Here is a 19,486-nt window from a genome sequence, read left to right on the forward strand (position 1 = left end):
AAATATCTTCATAAATAAGGAAATTGGCACCGACTGCGCATGCGCACATCTAATGTTTGCAATATCAGTATTTTTGTCCTTAACATAAGCATCTGTGATTAAAATTTCAAAAACATATCTCGATAAATAAGACAGTTGATATTGTCATCCTGTGCAAGGGCAAATTAATCTGATGTTTACAATATGCGATACGGTTACTGTTACTAAAAGCATCTTTGGTTAAAATTTCAAAGAAATATCTCCATAAATAAGAAAATTGGCATTGCGCAATCTGCGCATGCTCACCTGGGACTTTTACTATATGCGACATGCTTGCCTTTACTAACGAGCGATCAAAAATGAGTTGCTGTCGAGTCGCCTTTGGAAGTTCAAGTTAAATACGATTTCACATGAAAACAAAAATTCCAAAGGTGACTCGACAGGGGTGTGGGTAAAACCCGGACCCGGACCCGGACTTGGTGGGTAAAACCCGGACCCGGACCCGGAACCGGACTCGGACTTAGTGGATTCTTTCTTTTATATTTTCGTGCATCGTAACATTAAAGCCGTTATGAGGGGCTTGGTAGGGTTCCAAGCATTACTTTTTTCGGTTGGATTGAACCCTTTCTGTGCGTCAAATGCGTTTGGCTCATATTTTCAAAATGCACAAAGAAAGTAGAAATTTGTTTCTTTTCTCAATATTCCTTGTTGTAGTCGCTGTATTAAGTTTTATTTTAGGCGAACGTTAAAGCGGAAGCGGAGCTTATTTTCGCTCGTTCTTACACGATGTTTGTACGCGCTTTAACTTTAGAAGGAATTATTACAGTACGAGGTTGAAATCGTCATAGTATGTTCCAGATCATAAAATAACATCCATATCCCTCCACAAATACAAGAAATATGAACAAAATTGCGCCAGGCATGCGGGTTGGCACATCTTGGTAGTCGTGTGACATAGTAAACATTTAAATAGGGGAATTTGTACCTAGATTACGGCGCAACAATAATCTTCAATTAAAGAGTTTGTTTTGGAAACCTTCTAGCTTTCCGGAAAACTATAAAAAATAAAAAATAAAGGAAACGGTCAAAAAATGCATGCACATACCCAACTTCCTTTAAACTATTAAAGCGATTTTTCTAAAAATTTTAATGTGGATCCTTCAAATCTAATCTGCCCATGCGCACACCCAACTTTCTTATTTGTAAAGGAATTTCTCTGAAGCGGCAAATAAATAATTTTAATCACAGATGCTTCTAGCAAAGCAAGCATATCTCATATTGTAAAAATCAGATGTGCGCAATGCTGCGCAATGTCAATTTCCTTATAAGATGTAGAGACATTTTTTTGAATTTTTAACCAATGGTTCTTCTACTGCAGGGAACATATCGCACATTTTAAACATCAGGCGTGAGCTTGCGCACGCTGCGCAATGCTAAGTTTCTTATTTATAAGAAAACATATTTTCCTCTACCTACACATAAATAGTCCGTTATATGAATTTTCGGCAAGTTCTGATCGTTTATGGAAAATGGACTAAAGTAACTCCCCTTAAGGCGAAAACCGCTTTTTCATTTTTGTTTTCGTTAAATTAGGCTTATCTTTTTCTCGTATAAGTAATACACAAAAAATCACCGACAGTTCTTGGTGGTATTGACCATTTTGTTGCAATAAGTCGAAAATGTGACATGTCATGGAAGGTTTACGACGATTTATCGAGTAAGATCAAAAAATTTCCCCCGCAGTAAATATATTTTTATTCATACATAGTTCCTAGGTACCGAGCACCTAACCCTATTTAATCTAATTAATTTATAGTAGCTTTACATTTTATTCATACAAGGTGATCCACGTAGTCCGTTCGTTAGAAGTTTTTAAACTTGTAGTTGAAATAGAAACTTGAAATTTGGTTTACAGCCATAACCGACCATTGCGAATTGAAATATATAGTTATTTACCTAACAAGTTCGGTAAGTTAATTTTCCCGCATGAGCACTTTGTTTGCAGCACGACCGTAGGGAGTGCTGCATTTAGTGCGAATGCGGGAAAATTCTTTCCGAAAGAGTTAGGTACAATATGTTTTGTAACGAATTACGTAAAAAAAGGTCAAAATTAACAAAGTTTTGTAAATTAGCTTTTTTTTAATCATGAGTTGGTAACACAATCATATGTTTGGTTGGTAACATAATTTTGTAACTACCCACTTTTAATAATGCACTGGTCACATTTAAAACTTCCACATCTTTGGTTAATACATATTTTGCCTTTGCAATGAGTGCTATTGGTTACGGCATTGCATCGTTTGCACTGAATATCTTGAGTTGCGTAAATACACTCGTTACATTTAAAATCCTTGGAAGCTTTGTGTGTGTTAATATGTGCTTTCTTAAACTGCATATGCGAATAGTTGCAGAATATCACTGGTCACATTTTAAGACGTTTTAACAATAAATTTTACTTTTTCTTGAGTTCCAATTCTGAAAAATAATTTGATTGCGTTATAAGTTCTTGTTTATATATTGACGTAAAACTTAGTGTACGTCTGTTTCCGATTAATCGCACTAAATACCCTCAACCAACGGTTTAATTGATTTTACAGCAGATGGCAGTTAACCATGACATGACGTTCGTTGACTTCAATAAGTACTACCAACCGAAGAACGCGCATAACCCCTTCTCTCCAGCGGAAACTAAAAAACACCGCGATGCGGGAAAGTCGTTTTCCCGTGCATCGAGGATGCTTGGAAACATTATCTTTCCATTCAATGAGTACAAAAAAATAATTTCAAGATGGTGCTCCTTCCATAAATACCCCGCAAGTAGTGCCATCTTGGTGTTTTTTAATAGAAACGTAACATTTTCTATTTTCTTCCTATGCGTTAGTTTATTCTGCATTCAACGCAATTAAAATTTAAGTACCTACCTATCTGTCATAGGTTTTGGCAAATGTCAAATGTAAATCAAATTTCAATTTCTATTCAATTGCAGGTTTAAAAACTTTTAACGAACAAGCTGCGTGAATGTCGCTGTATATTAATTCGATATTTTATTGGAAGTTACTGAGATCGACTGTATCATGTCCAATAAACCAATACCTACTCGGTTTACGGGAACGTCTGTAATGTTCAAAAAAACTGTCGGTGATTTGTAGTGTTTTACTACGAGAAAAAGATAAGCCTAATTTAACGAAAACAAAAATGAAAAAGCGGTTTTCGCCTTAAGGGGAGTTACTTGAGTCCATTTTCCATGAACGATCAGAACTTGCCGAAAATTCATATAACGGACTATTTATGTGTAGGTAGAGGAAAATATGTTTTCTTATAAATAAGAAACTTAGCATTGTGCAGCGTGCGCAAGCTCACGCCTGATGTTTAAAATGTGCGATATGTTCCCTGCAGTAGAAGAACCATTGGTTAAAAATTCAAAAAAATGTCGCTACATATAAGGAAATTGACATTGCGCAGCATGCGCATGCGCACATCTGATTTTTACAATATGAGATATGCTTGCTTTGCTAGAAGCATCTGTGATTAAAATTATTTATTTGCCGCTTCAGAGAAATTCCTTTACAAATAAGAAAGTTGGGTGTGCGCATGGGCAGATTAGATTTGAAGGATCCACATTAAAATTTTTAGAAAAATCGCTTTAATAGTTTAAAGGAAGTTGGGTATGTGCATGCATTTTTTGACCGTTTCCTTTATTTTTCATTTTTTATAGTTTTCCGGAAAGCTAGAAGGTTTCCAAAACAAACTCTTTAATTGAAGATTATTGTTGCGCCGTAATCTAGGTACAAATTCCCCTATTTAAATGTTTACTATGTCACACGGCTACCAAGATGTGCCAACCCGCATGCCTGGCGCAATTTTGTTCATATTTCTTGTATTTTTGGAGGGATATGGATGTTATTTTATGATCTGGAACATACTATGACGATTTCAACCTCGTACTGTAATAATTCCTTCTAAAGTTAAAGCGCGTACAAACATCGTGTAAGAACGAGCGAAAATAAGCTCCGCTTCCGCTTTAACGTTCGCCTAAAATAAAACTTAATACAGCGACTACAACAAGGAATATTGACAAAAGAAACAAATTTCTACTTTCTTTGTACATTTTGAAAATATGAGCCAAACGCATTTGACGCACAGAAAGGGTTCAATCCAACCGAAAAAAGTAATGCTTGGAACCCTACCAAGCCCCGGATTTAATATATAATTATATTTAATGTTACGATGCACGAAAATATAAAAGAAAGAATCCACTAAGTCCGAGTCCGGGTCCGGGTCCGGGTTTTACCTACCAAGTCCGGGTCCGGGTCCGAGTTTTACCCACCAAGTCCGGGTCCGGGTCCGGGTTCGGGTTTTACCCACACCCGACTCGACAGCAACTCTTTTTTGATCGCATTGTAGAAGTTGGGATGGTATATCATGACTTTTAAACGTCATTATTAACAATCCTCGAGATCGTTTATAATTTTGTATTCCCGTCTGTCTGTCCATGTGCACGATAACCGAGACGATAACTTTGTGTAGAAATGTCCAATCGCTTTGAAAATCGATACACATGTTCTTCAGGATGTAAGAAAGTTCGCTATTGTTTTTATTCGGCTACGTAGAAAAATTAGCTCTTGTGGGTTGATGATTTGCACTGTTCAACATGGTATCGATTTTCTGAAACGATGATCAGTAATTCTGTTTTCTGCGTGCCTATAAAAAATCGCATAATGTAAACGTAAATCATTTGGTGTTAAGTTTTTGACAAACATTTATAATACATTTAAGTACAGAATTCAAGGCTAGCTAGATAAACTATTCTAATTATTGAATGACACCACATCCAGACTCACCTCTGATGTACGCGGTGCTATTTAAATTGCAACATGCTCAACATTATAGAATGTTCACGTCAATGATAATTACGAAGAACAAAAACTACTACAATAAACGTTAACTGATTCTGGAATATACGCTAATAATGTCGCTTTTACATATAGATAACAAAGGGATGCAATTAGTGATCGATTCGTTTGTACAGTGTTTGTGGCCAGTGTGAAACCACGCACAATTTCAGACTTGCAGGCAGAACTCATACACGTAATTGGAGGATATCCACTACCAGCATAATTTCACCTTAACATATTGCACAGGAGGCTATATTCTCTATTACTCGAAATACACAGATGTAGTCGAGGCGCAAAATTGTTCAAATTTTATGAACACGTGCTAAACGAATGGCTGTGAATGGAATTGTGAGAAAGTCTATTTTCATTTTAATGAAATATGGTTTGCAAAATTTTGGTACATTTACCTACAGTCAGCCGGAGAATAACAAAGCTTTGAGTGGTTAATAAAGTATGCATCACCATTTATTAGGTAGCTACACAAGTATCCAACTGCTGTTGTATTAAATTTCAAATGAGAAATATCAAAATAATCCCCTGTACTTCCATTTTTATAAAGGGCCTTAGGAGAAATGCAGAAAAATGTTTTCGGTCTGTTGTATAAGGATTAGAGTATTATTTTGATAAAACTCTGGATTTAGCAACCTTAGCTTAATAAGATTTAGGTTATTACGGTATAAGTCCAGCAAAATTAAATCCTTAACAACTGCCATCATGAAAATAGACAAGGGTTTTATTACAATGAATGAAACGCTAAATTACATTACAGTCATTCTGAGATTCTATTATCACCTAGTAGGTTTAGGTGGTAGAAACAATTAAGAAGAGATACCGACAGTAATTAGAATGGCACCAGCGTTGCAGTTTTTCACATTACGTAGGCATTTGACAATAATATGTAAACCCGAAATTAATTGATGCGTCCTGAGATAAATAAGGGTTGGCACGTTTTATCCATTTACAGTCATCGTGTTTGTACGCTCGTGTTTTCTATTTAAGCCTTTCCGTAACAGTATGTGGTATCCGTATTTATTTTGTGGATGTACGCTTTTTAACCAAGTAGAATGTTCTATGGTACGGACGTATCATTTCCGGAACAGAGCGAAATAATAACAACTTTAATGGGCAGACGTGCACATGTAATAATTACATCCACCACAAAAGAGTAAGTTTGTACAGGGTATATCACAATACTAGAAAAGGACACCATGTGTAATAAAGGTACGTTATTCTTAAAATGGCTCCATTCTTTCCAGAAATGCAAATGGAATTAAAAAGTGTGAGTCGATGCGATTTGTTATTGTCCAATTAGGATCTTTAATTACCAATTGCGCAACTGCGCCTACTTTATTATATGTCAGAATATTTCGAACATCGATTTTCCAAAGGAGCTAGCTGAGATTAATTCTGAAAGTAATTTTTAGCAGGGTAAATGAAATATGTAGGATACAGAAGCGTATTGCTTTACCCCTCTGAAAATTTCAACGTTCTTAAGAATTCCTGTGCTCATATATTTTCCTAAATATGCGCCCCTTACCTTTAAAAACCATTTTAACAACCTAAAGTTTATGGCAAATCTTAAGAATTCTCCGTATTCCCTCAATAAATCCAGGTAAACATAGAGCGAATGCGTTCTGCATTTCAAATCAATGCGTTCGTTTCAAAGTATACCAAAGGCGCTATTATTTATAGGCAGTAAATTTTACCTTGCATCGCGCAATTTCAATTACAGACTCACGGGGTGTTTCGAATAAATTTAATCAGTAACTAAAGATTTAATATGAGCACCGACGGTTTAACTAACTTTGTATAAGCACTAACAAATTCAAAGGTGAGAGGGTACCGGCTTTGAAACAGCTTATGAAAATAAAGTTATATCACAGAAACCTTTATTTTCAGTTTTTACGACCAAAAATATTACCACTCTTGAATGACGGCAATTTGAGTTTAACCAAAAATGCGAATGCTTGGAGAGCTATAACTAGCATAAATCTGCAGACAGAACATCCAATTAAAATTGATATCCGGGGAAATTGGATTAAAATATTTAAACCGGGATTTGATTAGTACGATCGTAATGTCTTTTGCCAATCAAAATTATAGTTGTGCTTACTTACAAACTACGCCAAATGTGCCCAAAGGTTCCTAATAATAATGAAAATTCAGGCGGTTTCTTTCAATTCGAGGCTTGCAATGCAATTGCTCTAACTAATTCTCGACCTCGTTCTCGACTAAACTTGAATGTGATCAGCCACCAAACTCCATTCGTAAATCTGAGAAGCACACAGTAGAGAGAACAAGATTGATAAGGTTTTTAATCGAGAACCGGATAGAGACAGATAATATGCTGTAAAAGACGATACATGTCAACCAAGGGCGCAGTTGCTACCTACTCACTTGTCGCAAGGGCTAACGACAGTGATGCTCCTTAGTGATAGTTTTGGGAATCATAAGAAGGAAAGTAGATCGTTGGCACCAAAGTAGAAAAACGGAATAGGTTTCACAGAAAACATTACATAAAAAAGCAAGTTTGCACATTTAAGCGAAAATTATATGACTGTGTAGGTACATCCTAAAATTGGGGAGTCAGTTTACTAGGAAATATATCTACATACAAATAAAATCGAAAACGGGGGGCCGTTAGGGCCACGGCTATGCCAACAGCGTGGAGGTCTTGTTACTTCGAGAATTTAAAGTGTGAATCGGTGTGAATGGAGTAAAATTCGCGTTTTATAATGCTCGTAATAATAATAATAATAATAGGTAATTGACTTTATTCCCATACATCATCTTATACAGGTACATTCACGACATGAGAGTAATATAACCAAAAAAAATTTGTTTAAGATACCTACAAGAAAAAACCAGAGGAGAAAAGAGACAGAAAGAAAGTGAATTTTTAACATAACAAAAATTTAATAGGGAATGGGATTCTCTATGCACTAAGCATACAGCGTCAGCCCTGAGTTAAAGTGTAGCTTTAGTTAATAAAATTTCATTATTTTTTTTATGAAGTCAACAAAAAATTTTGATTTTACTTTTTCTCATTATTACGTTTTTTGTTCTATTTTCAGCAAACGTGATTTATGCTTATGCAAGAATAAATAATATGCTGTCCAGAAGTGCCGTTTGAGTCATCATCCATTTTTGAATATTTTTGGATAGATTTTTTGTTAATCTTACATTTTTAAAATTACTCGGTAAAAGACGAGGTAAAACATTATATAATTTTGGTCCAAGATATAACGGCGATCGTTGAAATAGGGTTCTATTTATGTTTTATGTGTAAAAGGCAAAGTAACGTACCGATAGAAGTGAAATTGACCACCTTTTAGTTCACTGTTGATCAGGTTCCATTCTCTTTATAAATATGTTAAGATATACAGGGCGTTACATTTAAAGAAAGGTTAGTTTATTGAATACTTTGAATATTCCAAAGTTCAATTGACCAATTTTTTCTCCGATTCGACAATTGCATAGATTTGCATTTCCGAGGATGTTCGGTGTATATCGAGGTGTATATGCATAGATTTACATGTTAAATGGATGGTTGGTATACAAAATTACTCCTGTCCTATTCCTGTCAGTGCACGTAGTTAAAATGACCATACCTTTTGTATAAAAGAATAAAGTTCTATTATAAATAGTGAACTTACAAACTTAATAATTCGCTTAGTAATTAAATGTTATGGGTTATACCGGGTGGTGCATAGAGCGACGCAGCATAGGAATTTCAATGGTAATTTCTTTATAGTCCATTACTAGCTCCCCTAATTATTTTAGAGCAAAAGTCTAAATGTGTTTTTTTAGAGAAAAAAATACTGCATCTGTTCATACTATTACTCATAATTTTCCGTTTTTTAAAACCGTAGAAATCGACAAAATAAAAAGGTTCATTTTACATTAATCAGATATGCCTTGGAATTACTTAAAAAAACAGCGATGACGTTTCATTATTTGCCTTTGACGTATATTAAATTTATACTCGAATTTATACTTGTTTATAAATTAGTTAATCATAAAATTATTTATCATGTATTTAAATGAAGAGAAAGTGGAAATGTTAAAGCTGTTTTATGACTGCCAAGTAATGTCTCTCGGTCTTTATTTAGTGTGAAGCACCCCAATCGGCCGATTCCAAGCAGTACCACAGTTACAGAATTGTACGCAAGTTTGAAAGAACAGGACAGTGTATTTAACACTGCGTGCCTGCAATTGCAATACCGTTCAAAATATCCGTCAAAACCATCAGGAGAACGACAACACATTCAACGTTTTGGCTGCGGTAGCGCAAAATTCGAATATAAGTTTAAGAACAATTCTTCATCAAGTCAAATTCTTTTTTTTTCCAATTGGGTACTCTGGTTCCGGAAAATGATAAACAAATAGTATCTGATGCAGATGCAGCATTACATTCTCTAAAAAAACATTACCCAATTGCCGCTTTTTCTTGCATCGGATAGTTGTAACAGAATTAAATATGAAAATCGTTCGACGTTAAACAACGATAATTTAGATGCGATGCGCTTGTAGTTTGTTAAAAGATTCCAAAGTATCACTGATTTATAAAAATGTAATTTTTTATTTTGCCGATTTCTACGGTTTTGAAAAAGGGAAAATTATAACTAATCGTATGAGCAGATGCAGTATTTTTTTCTCTAAAAAAAACGTATTTAGACTTTTGCTCTAAAATAATTAGGGGAGTTAGTAATTGACTATAAAGAAATTACCATTGAAATCCCTATGCTGCGTCGCGCAAGGCACCACCCTGTATATGTGATAAACAAATACGTTTAAAATTATACACAAGGTTAAACTTTCAATTATGAAAAATGTTCCTCGTAAAGATTAAATGACGTTAACCACATAAGCATAAAATGTAATTTTTGACTACATTTCCACATAGATTTTCCCTTCTATGACTAATCTGTCACTAAATGTAGGTATATTGTATACAGGGTGTTTTTTTAAGAAGGGCCATACGACAATGTAAAGGCGTTGAGTTATTTAAAATGGGCCATAGGGAAATTTACATTGCGCCAATTGTTCTCAAATCTTGGCCTGGCGCTTAGTTATTTCACCGACAGTTCTCAATCTGATCCTTCAAACTGCATCAACGAAGCAGTAACATGTATTCCGCCGATCGAAAAGGTGTTCATGTAGTACAATTTATACAAGAGTGGGCACAGTAGCTGAGTGGTATGCGAGCTTATTCAGTGTCGAGTATCGGGTATTGTTTGGTCGCCGGTGGAAAACAATTCGAGCACCGATTGTAATTTTATACGTTTGTATCTCATTTGAATAAATTTGTTGATTTAGAAACCATTTCTACAGTACTGTGGCAGATGATTCGCGAGGAAGCTATGACTGAAACAATTGATACAATGTAAATTTCCGAGTAAATTTCCCTATGTCTAAGATTCATTCTGCGCCACAATTTGGATTTATACGAGCATTAATTCAAAACTGAACTAAAAAGCAAAAAGTAGGTATACAAGGTGTCAATTTTAAGACTTATAGTCGGCCATATTTTCCAAACTAAAGAAGACGAGAGTTGACCCCTCGAAAGAAGATATTGAAAATCGCGCAAAACTGTTTCGGGGGTATCGAGGGGGAACCAGAATGACGTTATGAGTGACAACCCCCCAGCCCCCCCTCTTCAAAAATCCTAAATGGCAAACCCATACTTGTGACACATCGTTGGAAAGCTACTGAAAAATGCTTTCCAGTGGTACCAATAAAGTCAACATTCATTAAGACAATTTAGCAAAAATTTAATAGGTAATTAACAAAAAAAACTAAATGTTGACCGATGTTGACATTGAGGGATTTATGGCAAATTGGCCAAGAACTTCAACGTGACTAGCAATCTTGGTTGCTTTTTTTCTGGTTCCCCCTCGATACCCCCGAAACGGTTTTGCGCGATTTTCAATTTCTTTAGTTTGGAAAATATGGCCGACTGCAAGTTTTAAAATTGACACCCCGTATATTCAAACGCATAATAAAAACCGGTGCTGTCAGTACGGAAAACGCTCGAAAAAAACAGTAGGCATCTTGGCGCCCTAAGCAGGTTAAAACTCACCGTATCTAAGTTAAACAGGGACGAAACCCTCTTTATAAATCCGTTTTCTTTCTTCTTTCTCCTCGTCGTCATGTTATCAGCTAGTACTCTTCTCTAATACCTAAACATCACACTAACAAACTACAAAGTACCTATAAGGCGGCAATACTCGCGGCGATATATCAAATTGAACAACTACTTAATAATTAATTAACGTTATCTTGGTACATAACTACATGTTCGTTAATCAATTAATCATCCACCCAAAAAGATGTTTATTTCATTTGCGGGAAAGCGAGGGGAACCGCGATGAGTGACTGAGACCACTCAATATCACTATGTCAAATACATAACGCCCGTTCCAAACAATATTAATGAAAAGGTTAACATCGCGGAAACGACAGGTCTTATTATTCAAAGCATTTGAACTTTAGCCCCAATTACAGTGAAGATGGGAATTAACATATTTATAGGTTACACTGTTAATTAGGCAGTTACCTAAGTACAAATGAAAATAAGTGATTACTAATTTCATTACAGTTTCGTCCGTCCGTAACATAGGGATTGCAAGGAGTGACTTTAGTCGCCAATGTAGGATCCTAGGGAGAACCAAAATATGAATTATAAGTAAAAAATCAAAGCAAAATTTCCATTTTCAAAGTTTCAACGTTTTGACTCTCCTTTATTTCAACTCATTGTTTTTTACGAGGTTTTTTATGAATATGCAATCCGAGGTACAATCGTAGTAACTTTCCGTAATATTCTTTCCAATCGATTCGACCTTACAGTAGTCATTAGACGTGATTTTTATTACACCCTCGGTTTTACTTATAAGATGAAGATTGATACCATCGTTGATATCATTGATATCAACACCGTTTCCACGTTTTCCCAGAAAATCAATTTCGAAATCAATGCAAGACAACGGCGCGTTGTCCAAAGGCGGGTGGTGGTTGCAAATGAACAACATTCACTTCCTGGACATCAAGTTGATGTTAAGGATCTGACAGTGCCGCATCGATGTCGCATCTTACAAAGTGAAAGGTTTTTGTACCTATGCCTACAAAACAGGTAAAATACCTCGTAAAATACCGACGAAAGAAGGTAAAATCGTTCAGTATTTTTGAGGGTAGCAGTTTTTTACATCTATATTCAGCACGAATCATCAATTTTTGATGCCGATGGACAGAGAATGTGGCGTTTACACGACGGCACCCTTGCCCACACCTTGTACTCCTCAACAGAACGGGGTGACTAAAAGGATGAATAGGACATTGGTCGAAATGGTTCTTTCCGAGGTTTGTTCCCTAATTCCATCCGAATTGCTTTAGTTTTTTCGGGTGCAAAGTGTCGAGCAAATACAAGCTTGGTGAATGATCGAAAGAAGGATTTTTTGTGGTCAAAGACATACCGAATTTTGCTACCGGATTCATGAGAAATGGAAATGTATATTTTGTCGAAAATAACTGAAATATCGCGGATGATGAAATACAAGTTAAAAGGCTTGGTCGAATATACAGGGTGACAATTTGAAAACTTACCACCCCCCATTTCTTAGTAAATAAACGAGATATTTAAAAAAATCAAAATCCGTTTCAGTAATTCGGAGGGGGAATCACAATGACATAGTTGGCGACGCACCCCCTCCAACCCCCTGCGCCCCAGCCACCCCAACTTTTAAATCTTAAATAGTGACCCCCCCATGTGTGATACGTCGTTGGAAAGCTCTGAAAAAATGCTTTCCAACCATACCAAATAGCATTACATTTAGGTTAGTAATTATCGTGCAACTCAAAAAATAAACATGGAAAATCGTATTTAACTTGAACTTCCAAAGCCGACTCGACAGCAACTCATTTTTGATCGCCAGTTATAATCTATTCTCAGACTCTTGTCGAACCTTTTCAAATGTTGGTTTTGCAATATTTCGACATTCTTGAATTATTCTCGAGATTATTCTCTGTCTTAGTTCGTCTATGTTCGCCGTTTGCGTTTGAAATACGACAGATTTCAAATGTATCATATTAGTTTATTTTTTGATTTGCACGATAATTACTAACCTAAATGTAATGCTATTTGGTATGGTTGAAAAGCATTTTTTCAGAGCTTTCCAACGACGTATCACACATGGGGGTCACTATTTAAGATTTAAAAGTTGGGGTGGCTGGGGCGCAGGGGGTTGGAGGGGGTGCGTCGCCAACTATGTCATTGTGATTCCCCCTCCGAATTACCGAAACGGATTTTGATTTTTTTAAATATCTCGTTTATTTACTAAGATATGGGGGGTGGTAAGTTTTCAAATTGTCACCCTGTATAGGAACTTCTAAGTTATTTCACAGAAAAAAATAACGCATGGATCATATTAAGAGGACGATGGTATTCATTGTGAAGGGAAAGATGTCGAAGGTTCAGGAAATTTCCCAATTTCCCAATAATTAGACAAATTTGATAAAGAATCCGCCTGCAAAATTTCATCGTAATCGGTCCATCCGTTCTCTTTGAAAGCAATGGACATGGAGCCATCGAGCGATCGGACGATTGGGAGAAAGCTTCGCAGAAAGCACAACCGTCTCGTTTAAAATCGACGCTAAAAAACCTAAATCCTTTCTTAATAGCTTTCTATGCCCTTCTCAGAGCTTTTGAGGCATATGTGATTTTCGGACGAGCTCAGACACTTCCTGGCAACGTTACAAAAGGCTTATTAAGATGCTCCTATATAAAAGTGCCGGTTGAGTACCAGTTTTTAGCGCAACCTGCGAAAGTGGAGCGCTATATTTGAGTCCCTCTAGACCTCGTATCGACTTCGAATTCGCTATACGAAAGCTTACAAGTCCCAGATGTGCATTGTGCAGCAATCAATAATTAACTTTGACATCCATCACATTGTTGCCCAAAATTGGCCAAAACCGTTATTTATTAACCAAATTTGTTGGGAAAAAACTAAACTCGTTTGCGTGATGCCCAAGAAGTTATCCTTATCAATTTTTGAAAATACATTTAGCCATCATGTTGGCTGGGAAAAAATCAAACTGAATTGCTCAATGCTCAATTTTTGGTAACCAAGATATTTTTTGTCACAAAATGTCCAATTTGTTATTTATGTACGGATTCTCTTGGGAAGACGACTTCGTATCGACTGCGGGTCTGTGGAATCAATCATTATATTGCTCAAACTCGCTATAAATCCTTATTGAATCATCAATTTTCTTGGGAAAAAGTCCAAATTCAATTGCTCGATGCCGAGCTCGATGCCTGAATTGGATAAATGTGTATTTTTCGAGGTATTTTTGCTTTGTGCCATCATGTTAAAGAATTAACCTTGATTGCTCGATGCCCAACGTGATCCATGTGTAATTTAAGCAACGAAAACATGTTGAGAAAAACTCCAAACTCGATTGCTCCATTGTAAAAGTCTAAAAGAAGTGATCTGATTTTTTGCTCACTAAAATATTTTTTTCACTACTAGCGTCTGATGACATGATTATTAACCTTTTTTCCACTTGTAAAGTAGGCTTTCTCGGCATTTGTTCAAAGTGGTTAATAATGTGGACATTATTAACTAGTAGTCAATAATGAGAACTGTCACATTGAAAGTTTTAGAAAACACAACCCGAAATTTCGCTCAATAAACGTTAGACAAGTTCTCTAAAATGAATAATTGCCACTATCCGCCATTTCCAGAGAAATTACATACCGAAAATTATCACATTTTGATAAAAATCAAACGAAATTACTCTTTGAAAATATATCAATGGCAGAACAAAATACGGCCTGTTTGACTTGCAGAGGTCACTGGGTCAACTGGGTCACTAAATTAAACTGGGTCACTGGGTCACGTCATACTCTTTTCAGTTAGACCCAGTGACCCAGTTTGACCCAGTGACCCAACTTGACCCAGTTTGACCCAATTTCACCCGGGGACCCAATTCGACCCAGTCACCTAGTTTGATCGAATAACGCAGTTAAGTCAGTGCCCTCGGTTCAAGTGTACAGATTATGAAATAAATGAAATGCTGGTTTGTTGAAAATAATACTCGATTGCTTGACAAGTACCATTTCTGTGATGTTTGCTTTAATACTGCCGTAAAAAACTTTCCATGTCCCGAATTGTATTAGAATAATGTTATTTCTTTGCTTCAGGGCTCACCAGTTTGCTTACAGGTGTTCATTCACATTTAATTTTTTTCTACTAGTTAGCTTAATCCAAATAAATCTTTTCTCTAAATACTTTCTTTGACTACTTGACTACAAACTATAAACAAATGCATTTGATTTTTTTAGGTATTAGTTCTCGTGAATGAAATTGGGCTACGTGCTTGTTGCCGAATATTATTGAGGAAGTTTTTTTTAAAATTAAAAGTTACTTGAAATTGTTTTGGATGATACCTAACAATAATTTAATTACTGGGCCACCGGGTCAGGACGGGTCACTGGGTCAATCTGGGTCACCGGGTGAAGCTGGGTCACCGGGTCAAACTGGGTCACCGGGTCAAGCTGGGTCACTGGGTCAACTGGGTCACCGGGTCAGTAAACTAACTGGGTCACCGGGTCACTCTATGCTTGACCCAGTCCAACTCTGTTGACTTGTACTTCAACGTACTTGATTGACATGTTAAATTAAGAAATAAAAAATTCTGTCCAACCGTTCACTTTCTTATCAATATAATATGTTAATTTAGAGAACTTCAAGTACTAGTAGTGAAAAATAGTACATTATATATCAAGGTAGAGAAGTACAGTATTATTGCCTGAGCACCAAGATTACATCCTCGGCTTAGCTAAAAAAAGCTTTGATATCTCGTTTGATATCTTCCCGAGTATCTTCCTAAAGAAATTTCTGGAAACTTGAAACTTTGACATATGCCTGCCGTCGCCGCCTCTCCCAGGATTTAGTCAATTGTCGTGAGGATGCGTCCCTGGTAGGCACTATCAGGGACGTTTCACCACTACTTTGTTGCCATCGCGCTGGGCCGCGACATATGCTAAACAATGTGGAGGAGTTTGAGAATCAAAATTCTTTCCAGTTTACCTATTATAGATATCGATGTAGTAAGTACACTTTCGATCTTGTAGGATACTGTTCGTTATTCGGATTTAGCCATACGTGATACGACTTGCAAATCAATAGCATTGATGAATATTAGCTGATTACGAGTGTACCTATACTAGTTAGTTTTATTTAATCAATGTCATACCGGAGCAACAACGTGCAGGGTAATGCCGGTTGTCTTCCTTTTCAAGTAATGAGATATCCTCGGAGATATCGCATCTTGCTTTTTGCGTTGTCTTAATTACTCTTTTGGAGAATGTTAAATATGAAGTTCCAAATGTAATTTCTTGAAGATTGACTTGTTTGAATCGAGGAATATGGTATGGTATTTATTATCAACTTTTCGCAGTCCGCTAGGAGAGTGTTGTACAGGACTCCCTACTTTTAATTAAAACAAAAACATTTCCTTTTACTTATCTAGTTATCTACATATTATGTATAGGTTTTTTCTTCGTCTAATTCTCATTTTTACGGATAATGTATAACTTCGTACAACAACTTGTTAGAAAATGTACTATTTCCGACCCGACCACATTTACTAAAACAATGACAAAATCTCCCAGACACATTATAAAGGGGTCACTGAGTACCTCCTTGCACCTTGATTCTTATATGTTACGTCCGAGGTTGCAGTCATATCGATTGTTTGGGATTTGTCATTCACGACAATGGAGAATAAATTGCAAATTTTTACAGTGTAGGTAGAGACAGGTCTAGTGATCTCTAGGTGGAATGTCACGAATCAGGGTGCCATATCCAAGCCATTCACCTTTTAAAGCCGTACAGTTGCAACAAAACGATGTCCCCTTTACTAAACGGCTTAATTATAACATTTACCTTTTTGAAATATGTAAACAAAAAAAACCGCCTTATCGATTACGAGTAGATAATTACGGTACGCTTCGTAGATAAACTATTTACACGCCCACTATTAAGTGTCCGGAATTTCTTTTTATCATGAAATGCACTAAATATTACGTACTTGTAACTGATAACTGAAATTAAAGTTAAAATGAATGAGCAAATCGAATAGGTTAGTTGCGAATTAGTTGAGGTTATGTACCAAGTAAACGCATCGCAAATTAGGTAAATAAAAAAATTACCTTTACGTAAAACATCACACGAGCACTATAGAAACATAAGGTTACAGTACAAACACACACTTTTACACAATTAAAATTAACACACCCAACGATAACATACTAAAAAACCAAATACTTGCACACCGCGTAAACGATTAAACAGGTAGCTGCATACGTATCACATAATTATTACATAAAATTTGCTAGAGTTTACGTTTAAGGAAACTATCGGCGTAACATAATTATTTAAAAGGCGGATAGAGTCCCCTATTAGAGCTATAAAATAAACTTAAATCTAACCGTATAACCACTTGTAGCATTTGCCTGCATGGCGGCGTTGCTACGTCACGACCGACAACTAACCTAACGGCAACGGCAGCACGACTATTCACAGTCAAACAGAGCCGAACTTAACCGATTAATACAGGAATGTACAAAAAATGTAAACAATTACGTTATCGGTATCGTCAACGACTGCATAATTGAAGTTGTGCCACTCTCGAAACCGATCATTTTTTACGTCCGCGCCTATTATGGGCAATTTTGTAGTGTTTAGCCGTCGCGTCGTATCAATGCGGTTAGTAGTAAAACGGCTCGATTGTAATGCGGTAACTCGGTAAAATTCAATTTCCAATTTAATTAATTGGGTTTGATGACTGTTTTTATTGCACCCGTGACCTATTATTTTGGTAATCAAGGGCAATCGCTGCATAATCTGGGTTTTCTAATTGAATTACTCGGATCATTCGGTGAATATTAACGTAGGTAGGTAGGTTAGGCGTACCTAGGTGCGTAGGGCAATATTAAAACTCGTTAGTTATTTGTGAAACGTGTGATGTGTACTGTAAAGAGTGCTGTACTTTCTATCATTAAACAAACATCAGCTGTCATTACGTAGTGCACCTATTTTATGTACCCCATCATAAAACCAAATATGGACAATCATCTCCCATTTCTAGGATGTGCACCTCAGCCAACACTCTTTGCAAGAATTTCAGTTTTTTTGGTTTGCCTATATCTTTGTTTGTTTAAAAAATTATTATTTATAGAAAACCGATCTGTCTTGGAGTAACAATATTTAGTTTTATATTTCCACCTTGTACCTATATCGTTTATTAGTTTTATGTAGTTCTTTAGCTTTTTTTCATATATTATTTCTGTCTTTTATATCTATTCTATGTTGTTTGACTCACTTACGCACTACTCTTCACGATTCATTTTTCTTATATGTATTAATGTGTTTTTTTTCTCTTTTGTTATAATGGTCAACCGTAAATAAATAAATAGGTAAATAAATAAATGTTTTCTGTATGGATGTCGTCCAAATCGTTCTTTCTTGATGTGCATTATACGAGACGAATCTTAAGGAGGGTATATCACAGGCCAGCGATTCGTTTATTAAGCGGCAGAGGAAAGCGATGCAAGCTTTATAGGGGAGTCGATGGTGTCCGTCTGTCCGTGAACACGATAACTGTCAAACGCTTGAACCTATTCGGTTCAAACTTTGCACAGTTAATATAGATACCACATGTAACAAGCCAATTGAAAATGGGTCAAATTCAATGACTCCGTAGGGTCACACCGAGGTGCTCTTCCGCTTTTTTAGATGCTCTTTAGGGGTTTATTTCCTTTCCAGTGTGGCCAGTCAAGTAGCCGAATGCACAAGTAACAGTGGAAGATCTACACATTTGCTATACTCTATTCATTTTAAGAAGGTAGCGGTAGAAATCATAGGGAAGCTTTGACCTTCACTGTGATTGGTTAAACCACGAGTCTGTATTACGCCGACAAATAAAATGTGTGGCCAATTTTGTTATGTTAGTAGTTTCGGTTACGAATTAAACTGTCGAAATGGCATTAGATGTTAATTCCAATGATCCAAACGTGAAATCTTTAGATTTATATTCATATTTTTCAAATTTGGTGCGGTTTTATATTTATCCTGTGTGTGTCTATCTTTAAACACAGCGCCATCTACTACCTTCTTATAATGAATGCAGTATAGTATTGTTTAATTTGTTGTAATTGTATCATGTTGAAATTATCATCGATTCTTATTTCGAAATAAATACAACTGTCCCGAACTGTCCTGCCAATTTCATCAAAATTGATCAAAATACTATGCGTGTTCATGTATTTATGGTGGATCATTATCAAACAGAAAAGCGACGTGGGATGGGATGATGGTGCGTCCTCTGTATTTACCGAACAGCTTATTGCAGAGGTAGCTGAGCGTAATCGAAGAGCATCTAATATCTCTATTTATAACGTGCCCAAAAGTGAATCTAATATTTTGGAGGAACTTAAACAATTATCAAGGGGCAACCACATTCCCTTTGTCGATACTCGCTTCCGACGTCCCGTTCACCCGCAATTCGCGTTTGTAGTTTTGACTCCACCATCAGCAAGATCTTGTCGG

General features: G+C 36.3%; 1 protein-coding gene across 9 annotated transcripts in view; it reads right to left on the reverse strand.

Annotated features, from left to right (window-relative positions):
* LOC116166746 (disks large 1 tumor suppressor protein) overlaps nt 1-19,486 on the reverse strand; it is a 287,044-nt gene that overhangs the window by 97,613 nt on the left and 169,945 nt on the right. The window contains exons 1-2 of one of the 9 annotated variants that reach the window (XM_031481845.1): nt 17,089-17,442; nt 10,957-11,056 (exon numbers count right to left, since the gene is read on the reverse strand). The exons of 7 other annotated variants lie outside the window; for them this stretch is intronic. In XM_031481845.1, coding sequence (XP_031337705.1) covers nt 10,957-11,028 — 72 coding nt within the window. In that variant the 5' untranslated portion in view covers nt 11,029-11,056; nt 17,089-17,442. Of the gene's footprint in view, nt 1-10,956; nt 11,057-17,088; nt 17,443-19,486 lie in introns of those variants that run through there. One more of the 9 variants, XM_031481848.1, reaches the window with a different exon arrangement.

The sequence above is a fragment of the Photinus pyralis genome, unplaced genomic scaffold (assembly GCF_008802855.1).
Source record: "Photinus pyralis isolate 1611_PpyrPB1 unplaced genomic scaffold, Ppyr1.3 Ppyr1.4_LG3b, whole genome shotgun sequence".
NCBI classification, from domain to species: Eukaryota; Metazoa; Arthropoda; class Insecta; order Coleoptera; family Lampyridae; genus Photinus; species Photinus pyralis.